General features: G+C 41.3%; 1 protein-coding gene across 1 annotated transcript in view; it reads right to left on the bottom strand.

Annotated features, from left to right (window-relative positions):
* Positions 1-20,872, bottom strand: part of MTHFD1L (methylenetetrahydrofolate dehydrogenase (NADP+ dependent) 1-like) — a 173,761-nt gene that overhangs the window by 55,721 nt on the left and 97,168 nt on the right. Inside the window, exons 21-24 of the mRNA XM_018053357.1 lie at positions 16,790-16,929; positions 13,684-13,725; positions 12,436-12,536; positions 11,715-11,892 (exon numbers count right to left, since the gene is read on the bottom strand). Coding sequence (XP_017908846.1) covers positions 11,715-11,892; positions 12,436-12,536; positions 13,684-13,725; positions 16,790-16,929 — 461 coding nt within the window. The remainder of the gene's footprint in view (positions 1-11,714; positions 11,893-12,435; positions 12,537-13,683; positions 13,726-16,789; positions 16,930-20,872) is intronic.

Below are 20,872 nucleotides of genomic sequence, written 5' to 3'. Positions count from 1 at the left end.
AAAATCCCCAATCTCATTAGTATTCAAGGAAAAGCAAATTAAAATAATGAAAAACCAATTCATACCAATGAGATGAATGAAACTGAAAGTCTGTGACTATCAAGTGTAGGGCAGGCTGTGGGGAAGAGGATCCTTCCAGAGTTCTTGGTTGGGATGTTAATGGTCTCACCTACCACGAAAGTGTCATTACTGGCCTCTTCACTCATAATATACCCTCTTCAGTAAGTCTAACCTTCCTAGTAAGTCTAACCTTCTGCTAAAATTCCCTGAGGGCTCACTCTAAGATCTATCTCAAAGACCAACATCTCCAGGAAACCTACACTGACCTTCCTCAAGCATACGTGGGTGCTCTCTTCTTTGCCATGTGATGGCCGTGTAACACACTGACCTAGGTGTCATACAGGACCAGAAATTCAGCAGGGCCTGGCAGCAAATAGCCACTAGCAATGTCCACACTCTTTTGGGGTACACCGATGGACCTCAATGGTAACAGTGCCAGGATCAAGCTCACCCAATCTACTGGATGGCAAAGGGCCTTTTGTAAACCGTGTCATAAGAGAAATGAGAAAAGAAATATTCACCTCTAGATGGGACAAATCTAGAAAGAAATGATAATTATTTGCCAGGAAGGCAGAAGGCAAGGAAAGGACAGAAATGATTAAGGGAAACAGGAAAAGCTATAATAACCAGAGCTGCCTTCCTCTGAGTTCAGGGTAAGCCTGGGATGGCTCCAGGCTTGTTGCAAAAGAATGACCGCAAGAGTGTCACGTTGAGATTGGGTTAGAGAAAACTCGAGGGTAATTTTTAAAAGATTTCACATTTATTAGCTGAAGAATTGAGAATAGCCTATAAACTCTTTGAGGTCAAGGACCACCTCCTGTTTACCTAAAGGTGGGATTGAGCCCCTGGGGTAGGGTCTCAATATACAGTTGAATAAATGAGTAAATATTTTCTGAACTTCCTGTTGATGAAGCAAGGATTCCAGGTGGTGCAACAGTTATAAAAGATTGTGTGTGTGTGTGTGTGCGTGTGTGTGTTTAGTAGCTCAGTCATGTCTCACTCTGTGATGCCATGGACTGTAGCCTGCCAGGCTCCTCTGTCCATGTGATTCTCCAGGCAAGAATACTGGAGTGCGTTGCCATTTCCTCCTCCAGGGGATCTTCCCAACTCAGAGATGAAACCCGTGTCTCTGTTAACACAACTTTTGCATTTAACAAACTAAAAACTGCACCAATAAGGCAGCTCCATTGCATATAATCTATTTATGTTGTTTCAGCAGGCAAGGAACTTCCTGCTGTTTCTCTGCTTGACTTGGGGGGCAGCGGGGAGTGTAATCTTTAAAGATAAAAGAAAGTCAAGTTTAGTCCAATGATCTTGATCTGAACTTGATATTCACTTGTACGGCTCTGTTTTCAGTGATAGCTTTTATAAAATAAATAAAATCGTAAAATAAATAATACATGGATATGTATTCATCATCCCTAGCATTCCTCCAACTCCCTAAATACCTACACATTTATCTGTTCATCACCTCTTCCCTCTTCATATCCCTGATGTCTAAGATAGTGACCTGCAATCACAGCCACTCCACAAACATCTGCCAAATGAATAGCCAGCTACGCCAAGTACTTTCAAGATATCATGGTGCACAAAGAACTTCAGGGGTTTTGTGTACAAAGAATGCCTGTTGGGGTGGGGACGATGACCCAGTAAAATATGACAGATTGGAGCGAGTGATAAGGCTCTGCATATATGTTACTAGGAAAGTCAGAATATCATAGACTGCAGGGGAAGGCATGGAGATCAGCATAAGGCTGGCAGGAACTTCAGTGGTGCTTAAAGGATGTGAAAGATTTTAATAAGCAATAAAAGGAAAGGTCATTTCACACAAGCTGAAAGGCACACCTCAAGGTGGGAATGGTGGCAAACACAAGGCTTTTTCTGGAAAGAGTGACCATTCTATTATGCACAATGTCTCAATATCTTCATAAGCTACTTCACAAAGCCTGGCGTCTATACCACGATCTTGGATCATTCTTGGATCATTTTGAAACTAAGACTATGTTAAATCTCTATCTTCACCAAGAATATAACTCTGAACATATTCTACATTAATTTCCTCCCAAACCTCTAAAATGTATAAAAATAGCTGAAATACTCTAGAACAGAGTATTCTGATGGAAATTTCTATAAGGATGGCAATGGTCTACAACCACGCTTTCCAGGCCGGAAGCCACCTGCCTCATGTAACTATTAAGTAGCTGAAATGAGGAAATGAGCTCTTAATTTCAGTTAATTCAAATTTCAATAGCTTCCTGTGACCAGTGGCTATGGCTTGGGCAGCAGAGCTTTAGAAAGAAACCCTGACTAGGGGTCATGATGTCTATAGTTTTTCGTTCAGAGTCTGCCCACCTGGAACCCTGGCTGAGTGACATTGGGAAGGAAGGCTGGAGGCTTCACCCTTCACCACATTCATAGTGTTGGTGGAGTGATTCAGGCTCATAGAAGCTGAGCTACTCAAAGATAGATGACATCATCTTTCTTAAAAAGACCTCTGGAATCACTACCTTGTTTAAAACCTGCTTTTTAGTGGTATGAACTCCAGAAAAGCAGTGGCTTAAATTTTAATTTTCTTTTCTTTTTATTTTTGGTGAGAAGAAAATGGACAAAAAGTTAAAAATGAAGCTGCTGGCCACTGTGGAGAACAGAATGGAGATTCCTTAAGCAACTAACAAGAGAACTACCGTATGAGCCAGGAAACCCACTCCTGGTCGTATATCCTGCAAAAACGCTAATTTGAAAAGATAAGTGCACCCTGGTGATCACTGTCGCACTACTGACAACAGGCAGGACAGGGAAATCACCTAAAGGCCCATCCAAAGACGAATGGATAAAGATGTCACAGACCCACAGTGGAATCTCACTCAGCCACAGAATGACTGAAATAATGCCATTTGCAGCAATACGGATGGACCTAGAGACTATTGTACTAAGTGCGGTAATTCAGACAGGAAGACAAAAAACCATACATCGCAGATGTGGAATCTAAAAAACTGATGCAAATGAACTCATGTACAAAACAGAAAAGAAGCAGAGACAAAGAAGACAAATTTACAGGCACGAGAAGGGAAGGAGGGAGGGAATAAATTAAGAGTTTGGGATACACACACACACATACTACTATTTATAAAATGGATAAATAGCAAGGTTCTACTGTATAGCACAAGGAACTATATTCAACATCATAAGTGTGTGTGTATTCAGTTGCTCAGTCGCACCCGACTCTTTGTGACCCCAGAGAAATGATTCTCAATCCTAATGAAAGTATTGTTTTCTCTAATCCTCTCAGCTAATCCCTCCTCTGGTTTCAGAGAGTTCCTTCACATGCATGTACTTAATCATGCTAAGTCGCTCGACTCTTTACAACCCCATGGACTGTAGCCCGCCAGGCTCCTCTGTCCATGGGATTTCCCGGGCAAGACTACTGGAGTGGATTGCCATGCCCTTCTCCAGGGGATCTTCCAGACCCAGGGATCGAACCTGCATCTTTTGCCTTGGCAGGAGGACTCTTTACCATTGTACCACCTGGGAAACCCTCAGCATCGTATAATAACCTATGATAGGAAAAATTCTGAAAAGAATATATATATACACACACACACATGTGTATATATTTGAATCACTCCACTGTATACCAGAAAGTAACCTAACATTGTAAATCAACTGTACTTCAATTAAAAAAAAAAACACATGAATCTGCTAGACTTGGGGAAAATAAAGTGTAGCTTGCTACATGGCCTTTCCTGTACTTCAATAGAAGTAAATAACATGAACCCACCTTACACCAGGAGCTTCATTACAACACTCCCCCTGGTGTCATGGGAGCAGCTCTGCGTTGTGACTGAGAACAACAGAGCTTTTTATCTTCAACACAAAGCATGTCCTTGGCTGAAAACCAGCACATCTGAGCTACCCAAGGTGTACGTGCTGACTGCCATGAGCCAGCTCCCCAAGTGGCTAGCCTTGCTGGCTTGTTGGTCCTGAGCAACAGGTTAGTCCAGAAGAATCCCAGAGGAAACTCACTCTCCTAAGAAAACCAGGATGCAAGGTAGAGATAGCTGGGGTCTGAGAAATGAAGAGAGGCTCATCGTCAGAAAGCGCACATTTGTCCATAGGAAATCATGATGATAAGGAATTCACATTCACATCACAAGAGTGACTTTGTATACTCTTTCTTATTTGTCTGTTTTGCCTTCAGTTTTGATTTATCTCAGGTCACAGGAATTCTGACTGTCCAATTTCCTGTAGATGCACATCTTGAGGACGATATCTCATAAAACTAAATATGCAAAGGAGTCAACATAGTGTCTAACAGCGCAAACTCAAGTGATATTAATACAGTGTCGTTTTAAAATATGCTAACTGAATACTGATTTGAATTTTGTTTCATCTAGTGGAAAATTTTATATTTTTACCACTAGTTGATTTTTTCCTCACTATGGTTCTCTTTTATTAGTCCTTAATTTACTTGTATTTGAACAATTAAAAAATTTAAAAATAAAGTGCTTATTTCATTATTTTGGTTTTGTTTTGCTTTTCAATTTTTCATGTCCAACTCTGTGACTCCATGGACCATAGTTCACCAAGCTCCCTCGTCCATGGGATTCTCCTGGCAAGATTACTCGAGTGGGTTGCCATTCCCTTCTCCAGGGGATCTTCCCAATCCAGGGATCGAACCCACGTCTCCTGCATGGCAAAGAACCTCTAGGTAAAGCACCGCTAGCACCATCTGGGAAGGCCCATATGCTTATTTACACTGCTGTGCTGGTTTCAAGTGTACAGCGAAGTGATTCACTTATACATATACATATTTCCATTCTTTCTAGGTTATTGAGTAGTTTCCTGGGCTTATACAGTCTTATGTAGAACATAACAGTAACACCAAAGGAAAACAGAGGAACATATGATTTTAATGATCTCAGCCACAGGAGGAGGAAGGGCTGGTAGTGGCCTGAGCACTTGCTTGGCCCAATGATATTCATGTATTTTTATGACACACTTGATGTTCCTCCTTGCACAAAGTTACTCACAAACCTCAGTGTGTTGAGAGACTCATACGAACGGACATGAGGCGAAGCTTCAGCTCCATTTTCATGGGAAGGAGTTGTATTTCCCTAATTCATCTACTGGAGCTGTGACGCCAAAGAAAAATCTTCTAGTCTAAGATTAAAAGTTTCACTCAAGGGGGGAGTGAACTACTTTCATGAAAAGAAAAAGAAATCGTTTTCTGAAACCTCTCAGATTCTAGGTGATTGGAAGCCTGTGCAGTTTTGAGTGATTTCCTCCTCAAATCTTGAAGTGGTCTTTAATACACTTGCGATGACATTTAAATAATGTTGCTAGCTTTTCTGGCTGAGAAAATGGATTCTGTACCTACTGGGCTTCCCAGGTGGTGCACAGGTAAAGAAGCGCTTGCCAGTGTAGGAGACACAAGAGAAGTGGGTTCGCTACCTGGGTCGGGAAGACCCCTTGGAGTAGGAAATGGCAACCCACTTCAGTATTCTTGCCTGGGAAATCCCATAAACAGAGGAGCCCGGCGGGCTATAGCCCATGGGCCCACAGAGTTGGACACGACTCAGCAAATGATCACACACCTCTGTTGAGTGGTCTCAAGCCATCTGAATTTAGGTCAGAAAATCCCGGGGATGGATGGAGTGCGGCAGAAAGTGACTGGCTAACTGGAGGTGGGACACTGATGTTCCATTTTACACCCCTGTCTTTCTTGCTTGGCCCATAGTTCTGGATGATATAACGCAAATCTAGAAGCTGCCACCACAGTGACATTCCATTTTTCGGGTTACAAGCAAGCACTTAGGTGAAATTAGAGGAATCCTTGTGACATGCACAAGTGAAAGGGGAAAGACCACTCTTTCTCATCAGGTGCTATTTCTAGCCTCAAGGGGATTAAGCTGGGAGATGCCTAGCAGAATCACAAAGCCCGGAGTAGGACGCATCGAGAAAAGTTGGCCTGTATCTAACAACAGATTCAGATCTGAAGAGACATGTCAAACAAAGATGGGTGTGGCAGCCGGTAGGCCAAGGAGGTGAGTGAGGCCAAGGGAGACTGGACAGGGAACCTAGAGGCCAGTGCTGGGCAAGAATCTAGCTCTGATAGAGATCTGAGGTGTGTCTGCAAAAGGGTGTGGCATGGAGGCGGTGTGGCAATTTGGAGCTGAATCATGAAGAAGAGGTAAGCGGAGAAGAGGCTGACGAGGGAGGGGTTAGAAGCAGTTCAGGCTGGAGAACCAGAGCTTCACTGTAAATAAGATAGCAGAACATGAGAGCATAGGGAGAGATATGGACTCTGAAGGAGATGCTCATGGGGCTGGAAATACAAGGGTCAGCTTCCTGTAAACTGTGCCAAATATTCAGTTGCACATAAGGGATATAAAGGAGAGAGCTGAAAAAAGGTCTGGTGGAAAACGGCAGACCAAGGGCAGGTCTGAGGACACAGGGGAGAGAGCCAAGGGCGGCCAAGGGCTTGACAAGGAGATAAGAGTACAGGGACAAACAAGGACATAAAAAGAAAGGTCATCCCGTCTCCTTAAAACTTGTTGAGCAATTACTGTGAAATACAAAAGGCACAGAGGGATGTACATAACGATCATTCTAAATTTTAAAATTTTATGAATTAAAACTCTCTATATAGTATGAATGTATACATTTTTATATAGTCTAAATACACAGAATGGTACATTTTAAAATGATAAAAACAGGGAACTTTACATTAGGAATATTTTTTTTTTACCATATAAAAAAAGAACACCACTACCATATGCACATACATTTTATACACATATATACAAGTACTTATACACTTGTATTTTTATTCATTTCCTTAAAATTTGAGGTTCTGGCTGCAAATGCCCAGTGTCCAACGATACCTGTCAAATACCTACCCCCAAACTGATCTGAATCTTTAAGAAATAGAAAATACATAATTCCTCAATTACCAAGCAATTCCTCTACCCCCAAATGCATGCCAGCAGGGAAGAAAACACTCATAAACACACAGGCGGTGAAAGTGCAGCAGGGCGGAAATCCCTGGTGCTGGCATGGCCCTAGACAGTCTTCCTGGTCTGTTTTGATCTCCCCTGATTCCAGCCCCGCTGTGATCAAGAGCATGGCTTCACACAAGGAACAGGAAAGACCTTTAAACAAAAACAAACACCATCCTCTCTTGGTGTCAAGGCTGCACCTCACAGTGTTTGTGAGGTTAGAGGAAGGAGGCGAAGGGATGTGGAGACAGTTTTCAACCCTCACTCCTGATGTAACAAACAAGATTCAGACAGACTTTCGGTGCCATGCATCCTTTGCAAAAGCGACTGAGATTTTATTAAATCACTAACAGTTCCCAATTCTAATGGAGAAAGATGGCTAAATGTCTGGCTTTAATTAGGGGAGGCCTTTTTTCCTGGTGCCCTGGGAGCTTCTAACTGCTGGGTTTAAAACCACTTGGAAAGGACACCATCCCTGGAGTTTGACAAAGTTACCTGAGTTACAAGACAAGTCCTGAAAGTCAATTCAGGAAATGCCCTCTGAAGTGAAACAGACAGAAGGAAGAGCTAACTTAGATCCCCAGCCTCCCATGTCCCAGCACTTTACTCTGGGACATTTCATTTTGTTCTCACAGCAACTGGGTGAAGTTGATGTCAATATTAGACACTATTTTATAGATAAGGAAGCTGAGACTTGAACTGCCCACGTTTACATCCACGGTAAGGCATTGCCAAGATTTAAACTCAGTCCTAATGTACTCAAAGTCTTACCCCTTTAACTATAATGTTATGTCTTTCATCAAGTGTCCATTTCGTCATAGGGCAAGTCCTTCACCTTCTCTAAGATCTCGTTTGCCCATTTAAAAAGTAGAATTGAGCTCACACATCCCACAGAAATGGATTAGATATACTTGAAATAATGCATGGCAGAGAAATTTGTTAGCTTATAAAGTGTTAAATACAGATTCCTTTTTTCATCTGCTATAGCATTTCCCTGGGTGCTTACAGATATAGAGACATTATACTGTAAACTGTAAAGATAAACTATCAAAAGCAATAATAGAAAAGAAAAAGTCCAAGAGAAGATGGGTTTTGGTGGGGATTTCTAACAGCTTCTTAAAAGGACAGGATACTGTGATCATCCTTAAGGGGTGAAAAGAAATGATGCAGTATATTAAATATATTAATTCTTACATGATAAACTTTGAGCAATTAGGCCACTGCCCCTTATTCTATATTTAAAAAAACTATAATTTTGAATTAATCAACAGCTTCCTCTGTAACGTGAACAACTGTTGCCTGCTTTTGAATTAGAATTTACTCCGGTGAAAGACATGCAGAATTGTTCTGTAAAGAACAGTGGTTGCATCTCTCAATTTTCGACAGGTTGGCACAGACTCCAGTCCGAAGAGCAGCTTGATTCTTGGTTTAACTAATGGACAGGTCATCAGAAAGCCACAGACTCAGGGAGCTGTCTGGCTTCACGGTGTCTCTGAGGCCGGGTGTTTCTTTTTCTTTCGAGCTGTTCCTCTTTCCACTTGGGGTTTTGAGATGATTTCTACTCTCCCCACAAAAGCAGTCATGCCTTGCGCTCCTACACTATTTCTGATTCGTCAATCAGCTCAGCTGTCTTTCTTCCGTAGCACAAGACAGGGGCGGGACTGGAGCAGGAAATGATATGCCATCAATCCTGCACCCAGTACATTCTGGGTGGAATAGAGTCTGAGGTGATACACAGAAACTCCATTTGTACAAAGAAGCAAAGGCAGCCGGGTGTTTCTTTTATCAGGCTGTTTTATCCAAAAGTATTTTATCACTTCCTTTTTTCCTGTAGGGCAGTCTTATACCTCCCTATGGAGCTATCAAGCATTAAAAGGGTTAGTTATGGGGGGAAAAAAAAGAGAGGAATTAAAAGGGTTTCAAAAAAACTATTACTTAAATAAAACTTAAAAAAGAAAAGCATTACTTAGTCCATAAAGGTTCACCAACACTGATTATGCAAGAAATCTGGTGGAAGGTGGGTGGGGAAAGTAAATTCTGTTACTACCTGCAATGGTGACCTCAGATTTCTACACTGTTACAAGATTGTAAATGGTCTTCTATGATCTAAAATGGACTCGCCAGCATGAGGGACAGAACTATTAGGGAGAGAGTCTCTTTACATAAATTGTCATGAAGCGATAAAAGGCTGAACTGCACAAGAAGCAATTATGTAGCTCAAATCTCATTTCTGTGTTATAAAGTATGTGGGCAAAGGAGGCAAGAGTCCTATCAAATATTGAGGCAACACTGTTATCAAATTAATCCGCTTTTCACAGAAAAGCAGACATTTTAACCACATCATCTTCACAGTGAATGGGAATTTAGAACAAAAATTGTTAATACTGGTGGGAAGGAAAAGGGTTCATCTTAGGGTTAGTGCATGTCGAAGACAGCGTAACTCACAAAATACTGCTTCTATTTATTGACCTTTTTTTCACCTTGGATGGTTTTCCTGAAAGAGCCAGTTTGTGAAATCATTAAAATCTGCCATTGCCACTCAGTGTGGTTCTCGATCAGAGTTGGGAGATGGTCTATTTCCTGACAATGGTTTGTTTCCTTATATGTAAAATGAGGGGAAAGCAGGGAAGTAAGGACTGAAGAAGTTAACAAGTACAAAGTGCCCATGGGCCTGGCACACGACAAGCCCCCCTCAGACGCTGAATTATCATCATACTCTTGATGATTTAACTCTAGACTCAAGACCAGTAGAATTTGTGAGGAATGAAGAGATGGGAGAAACCACTAGCTAAGGCTGAGGACTCCAGCAATCAAGGACTACCTAAGAGGACAAGTCCAACAGCCAGAGCTGGAGCCAGCAGATTCAGAATGGAGATGTTGGGTAGGAACAAAGATGAATGGAGAAGACTTGAGATCCTGGGGAGTTCAGATATGCTGACTGATGCTCATTATGAAGCTGTTTTTAAATAATTACTAGACAATCCAGCAACTCCTTTTCAGCATATATACCCAAAAGAACTGGAAGCACAGTTTGACATGCATGTCCACAGCAGCAAGCAGCATTATTTACAACAGCCAAGAGGTGGAAGAAACCCATCTGGCCACTGACAGACACAAGGGCATAAACACACAATGGGCTGTTGTTCAGCCGTAAGGAAGGAAGTTCTGACATACACAATAACATGGATAAACCGTGAGGACATTATGCTAAGTAAGGGCTACAAACTGAATGTTTCTGTCCTCCCAAAATTGGTATGTTGAAGCCTAATTCTCAGTGGGATGATGCATTAAGATGTGAGGCCTTTGGGAGTGATTGGGTTGATGTTACTAGAAGGTTAGGCCCTGGAGTGATTAGGGCATATGGGTGCAACCCTCATGCAAGGGATTAGTGCTCTTATAAGAGACAAGATCCCTCCCCACTTTCACCACATGAGGATACAGCAAGGAGACTGCCATCTAAGAAGCAACAAGAAGACCCTCACCAGATATCCAGTCCGCTTATGCTTTGATCTCAGACATCCCAGCTTCCAAAAGTTATCAGTGATAAATCTCTGCTGTTTACATGTCCACCCAATACTATGATATTCCTCATAGCAGCCTGAAAGGACTGAGACAGTCAATAAGCCAGTCAAAAAAGGGACATATTCTATGGCTTCACTGGCATGAGACAGCCAGGAATAAAGGGGAAGGAAAAATGAAATGTTAGTGTTTGAAGGGTACAGAGTTTTGCAAGACGAAAAGACCTATGGAGACAGATGGTGGCTGTACAACAATGTGAAGCTACTTAACACTAGTGAACCATTCACCTAAAAATGGAAAAGGTGGCCAGTTTTATGTTATATGTGTTTTATCACAATTCAAAAATTAAAATATATATATATATTAGACACATTTAATAGCTCAAGAAAACCACGATGCAAAGGGGCTTTAACAGTAACAGACAAGGAAAAAACTGCCCATGATTTCCCAAGCATTATGAGATTGGAATTTCATGGGGTTGCAAAGAGTCGGACACAACTGAGCGACTGAACTAAACCGATCTGACGAAAGCCGAAGAATTGATGCTTTTGAACTGCAGTGCTAGAGAAGACTCTCGAGAGTCCCTTGAACTGCAAGGAGATCAAACCAGTCCATCCTAAAGGAAATCAATCCTGAATATTCACTGGAAGGACTGATGCCAAAGCTGAAGCTCCAATACTTTGGGTACCTGATGCAAAGAGCCGACTCATTGGAAAAGATCCTGATGCTAGGAAAGACTGAAGGCAGGAGGAGAAGGGGGGGACAGAGGATGAGATGGTTGGATGGCATCACCGACTCAATGGACATGAGTTTGAGCAAGCTCCAGGAGATGGTGAAGGACAGGGAAGCCTGGCATGCTGCAGTCCATGGGGTTGCAAAGAGTTGGACATGACTGAGCGACTGAACAACAATGAAGTTGCTCAAAAGTCTTGTTCCTGTGCCAACCCTGTTGAACCCTATACTCCAAAGCCCCTCTGCATTAGGGGCCAAAGAGTTGGGGTCCCAAGGAGCTGGACCTTACAGATGGTTCAGCCTCTTCAACCTTTTGTTAATCCTTATCTGCAGAGCTGTCATGACAACCTGTGTGAAGCTCTTAGCACTGGCCTGGCATATCATCATCATTGCGCTGGATCTTACCTGCACATCATATAGGAACTGGAAACGACTTTCTTTGCTTGCAGCTTCTCTCACAGCCCAAGCCAGGTCCACTGACCCTTTCCCACCAATCGACCAGTGATAGCAGGGGACTGCATTAAAGGCGCCGGCCCGCTTCGCAAGCTCACACACCAAGTCAATCTCTGCGCGGGTGTCGGTCCTGGTGATGAAAATGTTTGTGGTTTTGCATCTGTATTCATTTAGCGATGTTTTCAAAGAAAGACTAACTGCTTATACAGAACTTTGCTCCCAAACGCTGAATATATTCTAAACATCAAAAGTGGTTACATTGTGCTTAAATAAATCAGATCTTAAGCAAAGCATGGGGGGAAAAATCTTCTCCAACTATTGTCTCAAATATTTCAAGTTGTTAAAGGTTTTATTGAGAAATTTCCATAGCATATCCCTTTGATCATCCACTGTCTTTCAGTAAGAAATGCTGGTCAGAATTAATAATAATAATAATAAAAGCAAAAGAAACGGTAACTTACTTTACAGATTTCATTTCCCTGCTAATATTTGAGAACACATCTGCTAAAGTAAAACCAATCCAAAGAAAACCAAACAAACAAATAGAATGAGTAAAGTATTTCTCTATACTTTAGATGAAGCACAGAAAAGCCCAAACATCCTCAAAACACAAATGCACTTCACAGGGTGGCCCAGTGATATGCCCACATTTAAAGTAGGACACTTGACTTACTTGAAGACATTCAGAGCCACGACAACAGGGACCCCGAAGAGCTGAGCGATCTGAATTTGCTTCTCCAGGTTACAGCAGCCATCTGCCACCAGCTGGAGGTTCTGTAAGAAAACCAGACCCCTGCATAGTATCACCTCCCATTAAACCTGCCAAATGACAACAGCAGGCCCACTCTGGCAGGTTTTGTTCCATCTATGCTCACTTTAGCTTCCCTGGTGGCTAAGTTGGTAAAGAAATCTGCCTGCAGTGCAGGAGACCTGGGTTTGATCCCTGGGTTGGGAAGATCCCCTGGAGGAGGGCATGGCAACCCACTCCAGTATTCCTGCCTGTAGAATCCTCATGGACAGAGGAGCCTAGTGGGCAGCAGACCACGGGGTCGCAAAGAGTCAGATATGACTGAGCAACTAAGCACAGCACATGCTTACTTTATTGTCCTGGAAGCTATGCAAGAAAGCCTAAGTCTTTTTTTTTTTTTCCCCAAGAAAAGATGGCTGCAGAAGGAGGAGGCTCATTTTCCAAATAAAGTCTAAAATTATTCTAGATCCAATGGCATATTTGGGTCTCCAGCCAGGCAGCTATTTCTGCTGCTGACTGGCAGCCAACACATCAGCAACATGCCCACGCTCTGTGGGCTGGTGGACAAGAAGGCATAAGGTCCCCGGAGGGTGACAGCCTTGTCCAGCTACTCTCTGCTCAAATTCATGGTGCCACCTGTAGGAGCTAAGAAGTACTGCTGCCAGTCAATCAAAATCTGCAAGTCCTCAAAAGAATACATGGGTATAAGCTTCATATAGGCTTCCTTGATGGCTCAGATGGTAAAGAATCCACCTGCAATGCAGGAGACCTGCGTTCAATCCCTGGGTTGAGAAGATCCCCTCGAGGAGGGTATGGCGACCCACTCCAGTGTTTTTGCCGGGAGAATCCCCGGGGAAAGAGGAGCCTGGTGGGTTACAGACCACAGGGTTGCAAAGAGTTGGGCACGACTTAGCGACTAAATCCACAAGCTTCATATTCCTTTATGTGCTGGAGACCATGAAGTCTGCTCTGATGACTGCCCAGACAGAAAGCCTACACCCCTCTTTTCTTAAGATTGGAGAGTTAACTGAATGGATTTTTATCCCTTCCTCCACCCACTAGATTATTAAAGAAGCACTTTTCTAAGAGGCCACTGGCAGAGAACCAATTTCCTGACTGAGACTCAGCTGCTAGCCAGTGGTTAACTGGATTTGAATAATTCTTCACTCTTACCTCTTCCGTATATTCCTTTTTAAGAGGGACCCCAGCAGTTACCTGAGATAAGAAAAGATAAAAATTAAGGATAGTCCTGTCACACTGTTACCTCTGATTAAAGATCTGAAAGAAAAACAAATCATGGTCCCTTTCTGGGAAGGTTCACTTGAAAAGCACATTTTGTGCTTTAAACCAATCATTGGTGGCCCTGGAGGAACATAAAGTCTTTTGGGTGCTTTTAAAAAAAATCACTGAAGCCTGAGCTCCACCCTGACCAATTAAACCAGGATTTCTGGGAGTGGGACCCATGGTCAGCAACAGTTAAAAAACTCCTCAGGCAATTCTAATTTCATACTGTTGCCCATCATCCTAGCAAAAAAGGGAACACACAATATGATTTATACAGAGTGCATCATCATTCTAAATAAATTATAAACCATTTTAAAACAATTGCCATTAGTTTTTTCCCTTTTGAGCCTAATTTCTCACAGAAACCAATGGGGTTGGCAGCTTAAAGATAAGGAAACTGAAGTTGAGAGAAGGCAGGTGTCTTGCCCACGGTTACACAACAAATGAGAGGCAGAACAGGAGCATGAATTGTTATAACTGGCTTCTGAAACCCCAATTTAGGGACTTTTCACAGTTCCACATTTTTTTTTCTTTTTTGGGGGGGGTCTATACCCTGCAACTGGTTTCAATGAGAAACCCTAGCCATTTTAACTCACCAAGGATGTGGCGATCTACTCTCCTCTCTGCAAAGAGGTCTTGAGGATATCAGAAATCCTTTGAAAAGTTACCTCTAACAAATAAATTTTTTTTTTAATTGTGAAGGAACATGATTATTCCAGGTATTTCTATGAGAGTGTTTTTGAATGACACAGTGTAGGTAGGACACATCCAAGCAGTTGAAGGCCTGCTAGAACAAAAAGAAGCTGTGCAAAATTCTCCAGCAGACTGGGACTGGAATATTGGCTTTTCTGAGTCTCCAGCAGTTGCCCATTCTGTAGATTTTTGGACTTGTCATCCTCCATAATTGGGTGTTAATAATTCCTTACAATAACTCTTTTTAATATAAATACACATCTTATTGGTTGTGGAGAACCCTCCTTATGACACCATGTTTAAAAAACTAATTATGAAAGAAATATTTGGATCCAAAAGTGTTCGTTCTTTTACTGTTTCAAGAATGATCAGCATTTTGGAAGATGAGATATGACTGGGGCTCAAATGGGCAAGTTCAAGGGTCATAGTGTTTTCCACTGTAAAAATTATGGGAAAAAAACAAGCTGAATAAACATAAGAGGCAGCTGCGGTTATCTGTGTAACAATATCAAAAGGAAGTAGAAATGATAAAGGATCAAAAACATTAGTAACAGAGTTGATTCAAGTACGAAGGAATGAGGTGGATAACAGAGAATACAGGATTAAGAAGATTAAAGTTCATTTATTATTCAATTACTGAAAACATTTCCTTGATACAGACTATGCCGGGCATGAGGAATACACAAATTAATATGACACAGTCCTTAATTTCAAGGAATTCAGAGTTAAAGAGGGAGACAGACCTATAGACATTCATAAAATAATATAAAGTAGAAGCACTACAGAAGAGGAAAGCTAAACTTCATTTGGCTCCCTGATCCTCCCCTTTATCATTTTCCAACTGTATCTGCGTCTATTATTCTCGAGTCCTGTTACAATCATCACTAGCATGGAACCATGACATTAAGTAGAAGCAGACGAGGTACCAAGGATTGAGGTGAGCAGAAAATGCAATCATTGTAAAACAGAGCACACACATTAAGATGAACTGAAATAGGCTTATAAATCATGTAGTGAATTTTTATAGGACAAAGACGAGACTGGAGTGTGGAATTAAAGTCAAGAGACCTTGATTTCATGTGTGATTAGTCCCCTAAATAGATTACTAAGCAAGACCTGGAATCCTCCTGCAGCTCTGTAATTTTATCTGAACTAGACTAGACAGTGTCTAAGCCCTTTGAGTATTAAAGCCCTTTGATTTTATAATTTTTAGGTTGTAAAATAGGGAGGGGGAATTTCAAACTTATTTCTGGTATCAATGAATGGATTAAGGATTCAAAAAAGTTTCCCCTCTATTCATATTCAGCTCTGTCTGCTGGACAAAAAGTGGAGGATCTGGATCTCAGCCATAGACTTCAGATCTGGTGATACTGCTCACATCCCCTAAACCCTCATCTGTAAAATGGTATAACATCTGCCCCTCCTAGGACAAAGAATTGCTAAGACAATTAAATACTACATATTATGGTGTTTCATCATGGCAAACGTATTTCTTTATGCTATGTAATTGATTATTGTGTGATGTTTGCATACAGAGCATGCCAGTTAAGAAATCAGATTTGGCAGTTTGTGTTGTATATCAAGATTTACGTGATAAACACCAAATCATTTTATTTCAAAAATGATGAACGAGCACAAGATTTCTCATTCTCCCTTTGGAAATACCTAAAAAAAAAAACACCAAAAAACAAACAAACAAAAAAAAACACCTTTGCTATGGAAAAGACCAATTTCCCTTTCAGTTGTGTGTGAATTCTACATGTGAGACTTTTGATAAAGTCTTTTAAAATGTTAAAACAGAATTTGAGATTTCTAAGCACAGCTCTCTCAGAAATAAGCCAGTGCTCTAACAGAGTTAGTTATAAAGTGAAATCATAATAAACAGAAACAGGAGGAAAATAGTGCTAGATGAAATCTGATGAGATGTAGCATCAGTGAACCAAAAAATGATCCATACAAACACTGAACTACCCACCCACAAAAGCCATCACTCTTACCCTTCTGTTCTTCATTCAGGAAACAGAGCCTCTATCCTCCCATTACCATGGGGTTATAAAATGTTGACACAAGCTTCAGTTTAGCCTCTTAGAGGTTACATTATGCTCCTTTCCAAAATACTGCTTAGAAATAACTTTGTGGGTGTTACTAATTACTTGATCTTACTGAACTCTAAGTGCCCTGAAATGGTGATTTGTGAAAAAGGAGACATTTTAGAAAACCGTAGTGATGAAGCAGGTTTGAGTATTTTGAAGACTCAATTAGGCTTCATTCTGTTTTATTAGAAAGGAAGCATGGAACTTACACTTGGTCCACCTCCATGCATCTTCAGAGCCCTCACGGTCGCCACCAGAACCACAACGTTGGGCACCAAACCAGAAGCTCTGCACTTGATGTTGAAGAATTTCTCCATGCCAATATCAGCACCAAAGCCAGCTTCAGTCACTGTGGAGAATTGAGTTGGAAATCTGCTATGATCTTCTAAAACAACGGCAAGTTTTGACAATCATTGGTGTGGTTCAAATTCAAAGGATGACAAATTCCTCTCCATGTTCAAGGCTACTATACACCATGGTATCCTGTTCATGTTACTGCTAAGTCGCTTCAGTCGTGTCCGACTCTGTGCGACCCCATAGACGGCAGCCCACCAGGCTCCCCCGTCCCTGGGATTCTCCAAGCAAGAACACTGGAGTGGGCTGCCATTTCCTTCTCCAATGTATGAAAGTGAAAAGTGAAAGTGAAGTCGCTCAGTCGTGTCCGACTCTTGGTGACCTCATGGACTGCAGCCTATCAGGCTCCTCCGTCCATGGGATTTTCCAGGCAAGAGTACTGGAGTGGGGTGCCATTGCCTTACACAAAGGTAAAAAGATGTTCCCCTGGTTTTAGAAAATGTTCTGCTTCTTTATGTTCCTTATGTTTACAATGTTCAGAATTGTAAAAATATGACTCTTGACTCGGCTTCACACCACTGCTCCTTAAGGATTCACTGCCCTGGCCAAGATTTTTCTTCCAGGGTAGAATGTCAAGGCAAAGTTTTTCTTAACCCAGATGGGATTTTCAAGTTTTTAATCAGGTTCCAAATAGTCAATCAGTGTCAAACAACACTGCTAGCATGATTACCATAGAAAATCTTTTCTTACTCTTTATAAGACACACACAGAATCACTTATATTAATGCCATTTCTATTAGGGGACAAAGTTGATATTAGTTGAGTGGCTTAAGGTTGATCATCAGGCTCGATAAGATAGCATCTTTATTTCATAACCACAGAAGACAGTCATCTGTAACCATTCTTTCCCTGTCCCCAGACTGCTAGAAATGTTACTGAGGCAGTTATGGCTATACCAGGGAGGCTATCCCAACACTGCCTTCCAAGAGGATAACCCCTGACTCTGGGTCAGCAGCAGCATCTTCATACACAGAGCAGAGAGCTGGACCAGATACACGAGCAGCCCCTGGGGGCTTAGAAACACAGACTCATGGGTTCTATCCCAGAACTACTGAACCAGAACCAGCATTCTGACAAGATCCTCTGGTGAGATGAATGCTCATTAAGATTTGAGAAGCACACTGCTCTAGGAAAGAAATACTATCAATGTAAATAGAAGGTAAATATTTATGGAATATGTACTACGTACTCACAGTACAACCAAAGCCATAATTTATGGCAGAGATAGGAATAGACAGTAAAAGAATTTACTAAGATAAAATAAAAACTATTTAACCTGTGAACAAATGAGGATATTTGTGCCCAGCATTCACTGAATACACATATTTTCAAAAAATTAATAAAAATAAAACACCAATAATTTCAGATCCTTTTTTTCCAGACGCTTTCTGACCTTTCTTTAGTCAACCAGTTATCCTAATTATTTATGGTTTCCTTTTAGTGCCTCATATGACTAGGTAATTTTTTAGAATAGGTAGAATTTTGTAGCCTGCTCTCTTAAAGTTATCACAGTTTTCTTACTGTACTACAAACTTTCAAAATGTATGATTATAAGTGGCAGCTTATAATTTTGTTAAGCTGATGTACCAAGATTTGCAAAATTCTTCGGCCTGTTATTCGATGTTTGAGTTATTTCCAATATAAAGAATGCTGCAAAGTATCTGTGCATATGAGTTTAACTTATTTCAAATTATATCCTTGGAGTAAATTCCCAAGGGTAAGAGTACGGTGCCAGAGGATATAAAACTTTTTATGACTGTTGATATGCTTTTGACATATTGAAAAATATTCCTTTGAAAGTATTCAATTTGGAATGAACATAGCTACAAGTCATTTTCTTCCCCTTTACTATACTTCCTTTGAACAAGAGACATAGCAGGACAATTTGAAGAAATAAAATACATTCCTTTTAATACAGAATTTAGGACAATTTTGGTGATTTGATCACTGTAGCTGACCCTCGGCATTCACAGGGGATTAGTTCCAGCAGCCCCTGAGAACACCATAATCTGAGGATGCTTTTATAAAGCTCTTCATATAAAATGCAGCGGTACATTGAATGTAGTCAGCCTTCCGTATCTGCGGATGCAAAGGGCTGATTGTAGTTAAAGGTCAAAACCAGAGGAGATTGTTGACAGCAAAAATCCCTATCTCAGTGGCACCCCTGGTATAGGGATTCAAGTAACCAAAGTTTTACAGGTTTTATTTTTAAATGCTAAGGTATTTTAAAAACTGGTTAATGTTATCCTATTGTCAGAAGTAGACTATTATTCACCTAACACAGTTTGATCAAATGATCTCTAAGGTCTTTCTAGTTGGGTGCACGTTTCCACATGAAGCTCCCCTATTAAGACTATAAACTCCATAAGGATAGGGACCATGTCTGTAGGAGAGATGAACACTGCAAGGCACATGTGTGCATGCCAAGTTGCTTCAGTTGTGTCTGACTCTTTGCGACCCTATGGACTGTAGCTTGCCAGGCTCTTCTGTCCATGGGATTCTCCAGGCAAGAATACTGGAGTGGATTGCCATGCTCTCCAAGTAGGCACCTCTGATCATCTCAGGAAGAGGAAGCTGCTCTCTGCCCCTCCTAGCCTTCTGGTTTGCTGCCCCACAGACCCACACCTATTTCTGCATGTAGCATCCTAATTAGCCTGAGTGGAGGAAGGGACCATATCTTAATCATCTTTGCATCACTAGTAACCAACGTAACACCCAGTGCAAAAAAAGAAAAAAGAAGATTTAATTAACAAAGAAAAGAAGCTATCACAGAAAGAGCCAGTGATGATCTAAAGTAAATGCTATCATTCAGTGGACATGGTAGATAGACACATACGGAGGTATGGGGAATCGTAACAAAAAGAACTTCGGCTCAGGAAGGAAACAGGATGCCACGGTAAAGTTTCAGGACTGTGGCTTCCAAATGCAAAGGAAATACGGAGGCAAAGAATGTGGAGAAAACCCAAGCAAGGAGGAAGTGCCAGATTCTCATCTGCTGAAAACGTCTGAAATACTGTGCTTTTGTTTTCAAATATCAGACTGCTGTAAGAAAATGGAAGGTATGCTGGTGTGTAATTCTAAAATTAAGGACCACTTCATAAGCTGTCATCAACAAGAACTAACTCGGATGTTTCACCGTGCCGTGCTGTATATCTGTGTCTTCGGCCCTTGGGGAGGGGGCACATTATCTGGCTGTGAGTGGGGCAAGTTCCTTTTCCTAGCCAATTCCTGGGACTTGTCAACATCGAAAACCTGTAAGTAACATTTTCTTAGTGATCTGAAGAAAACGTTAGTGATCTGAAATAAGCCATGTATTCCCTTCCTGTAAAAGTCCTCTCTATAATTTTAAAAACAGATACAGGTGAAGGAATTATTTAATGTGGACTGTAGCTCAGACTTGGTCTTCAGTCATGAAGCAAATACATTTACTATGATTTAGCATTCCTGAAAAGCACACAATGTAGGCTTCTGAAAGCTGCATGTTTTAAAAAGGTTTGCGAGAAATTGCCCATGTCACAAGAATTATTTGTCTTGGCAATCCCTTTTCTTTGGGGGGCAGAGTGGGGAGGAGTTTACAGCTATTCAACTTACAGCATGAATGGAAACAGGATACACTGATACTCTGATTGTATGAGCACAGAAGCTAGTAGATAGCCATTTTGTAGCCTGGTTTGATTTGAACTTTGAAACCCATAATCTTCTCAGAAAGGAACTGTCGGTGGGTCTGCTTTGGGAAAGGACTCACTATGGACAAACACTGTTAGTAACCTCACAGGAAACAAGAGCTCTGCACAAAAGCCAATACTAGACAACAACCAGGTCTCTCTGTTCTTATCTGCTAGGACACTGTGAGTCACATGGTACAAATGGAATAGAAAAAACAGCAACAAAAAAGCCACTATTGGCAGGCACGCTTGCTATCGATGAAATTATTCAGT

The sequence above is a fragment of the Capra hircus genome, chromosome 9 (genome assembly GCF_001704415.2).
Source record: "Capra hircus breed San Clemente chromosome 9, ASM170441v1, whole genome shotgun sequence".
NCBI lineage: Eukaryota > Metazoa > Chordata > Mammalia > Artiodactyla > Bovidae > Capra > Capra hircus.
This window is presented reverse-complemented; position numbering and strand designations above follow the sequence as displayed.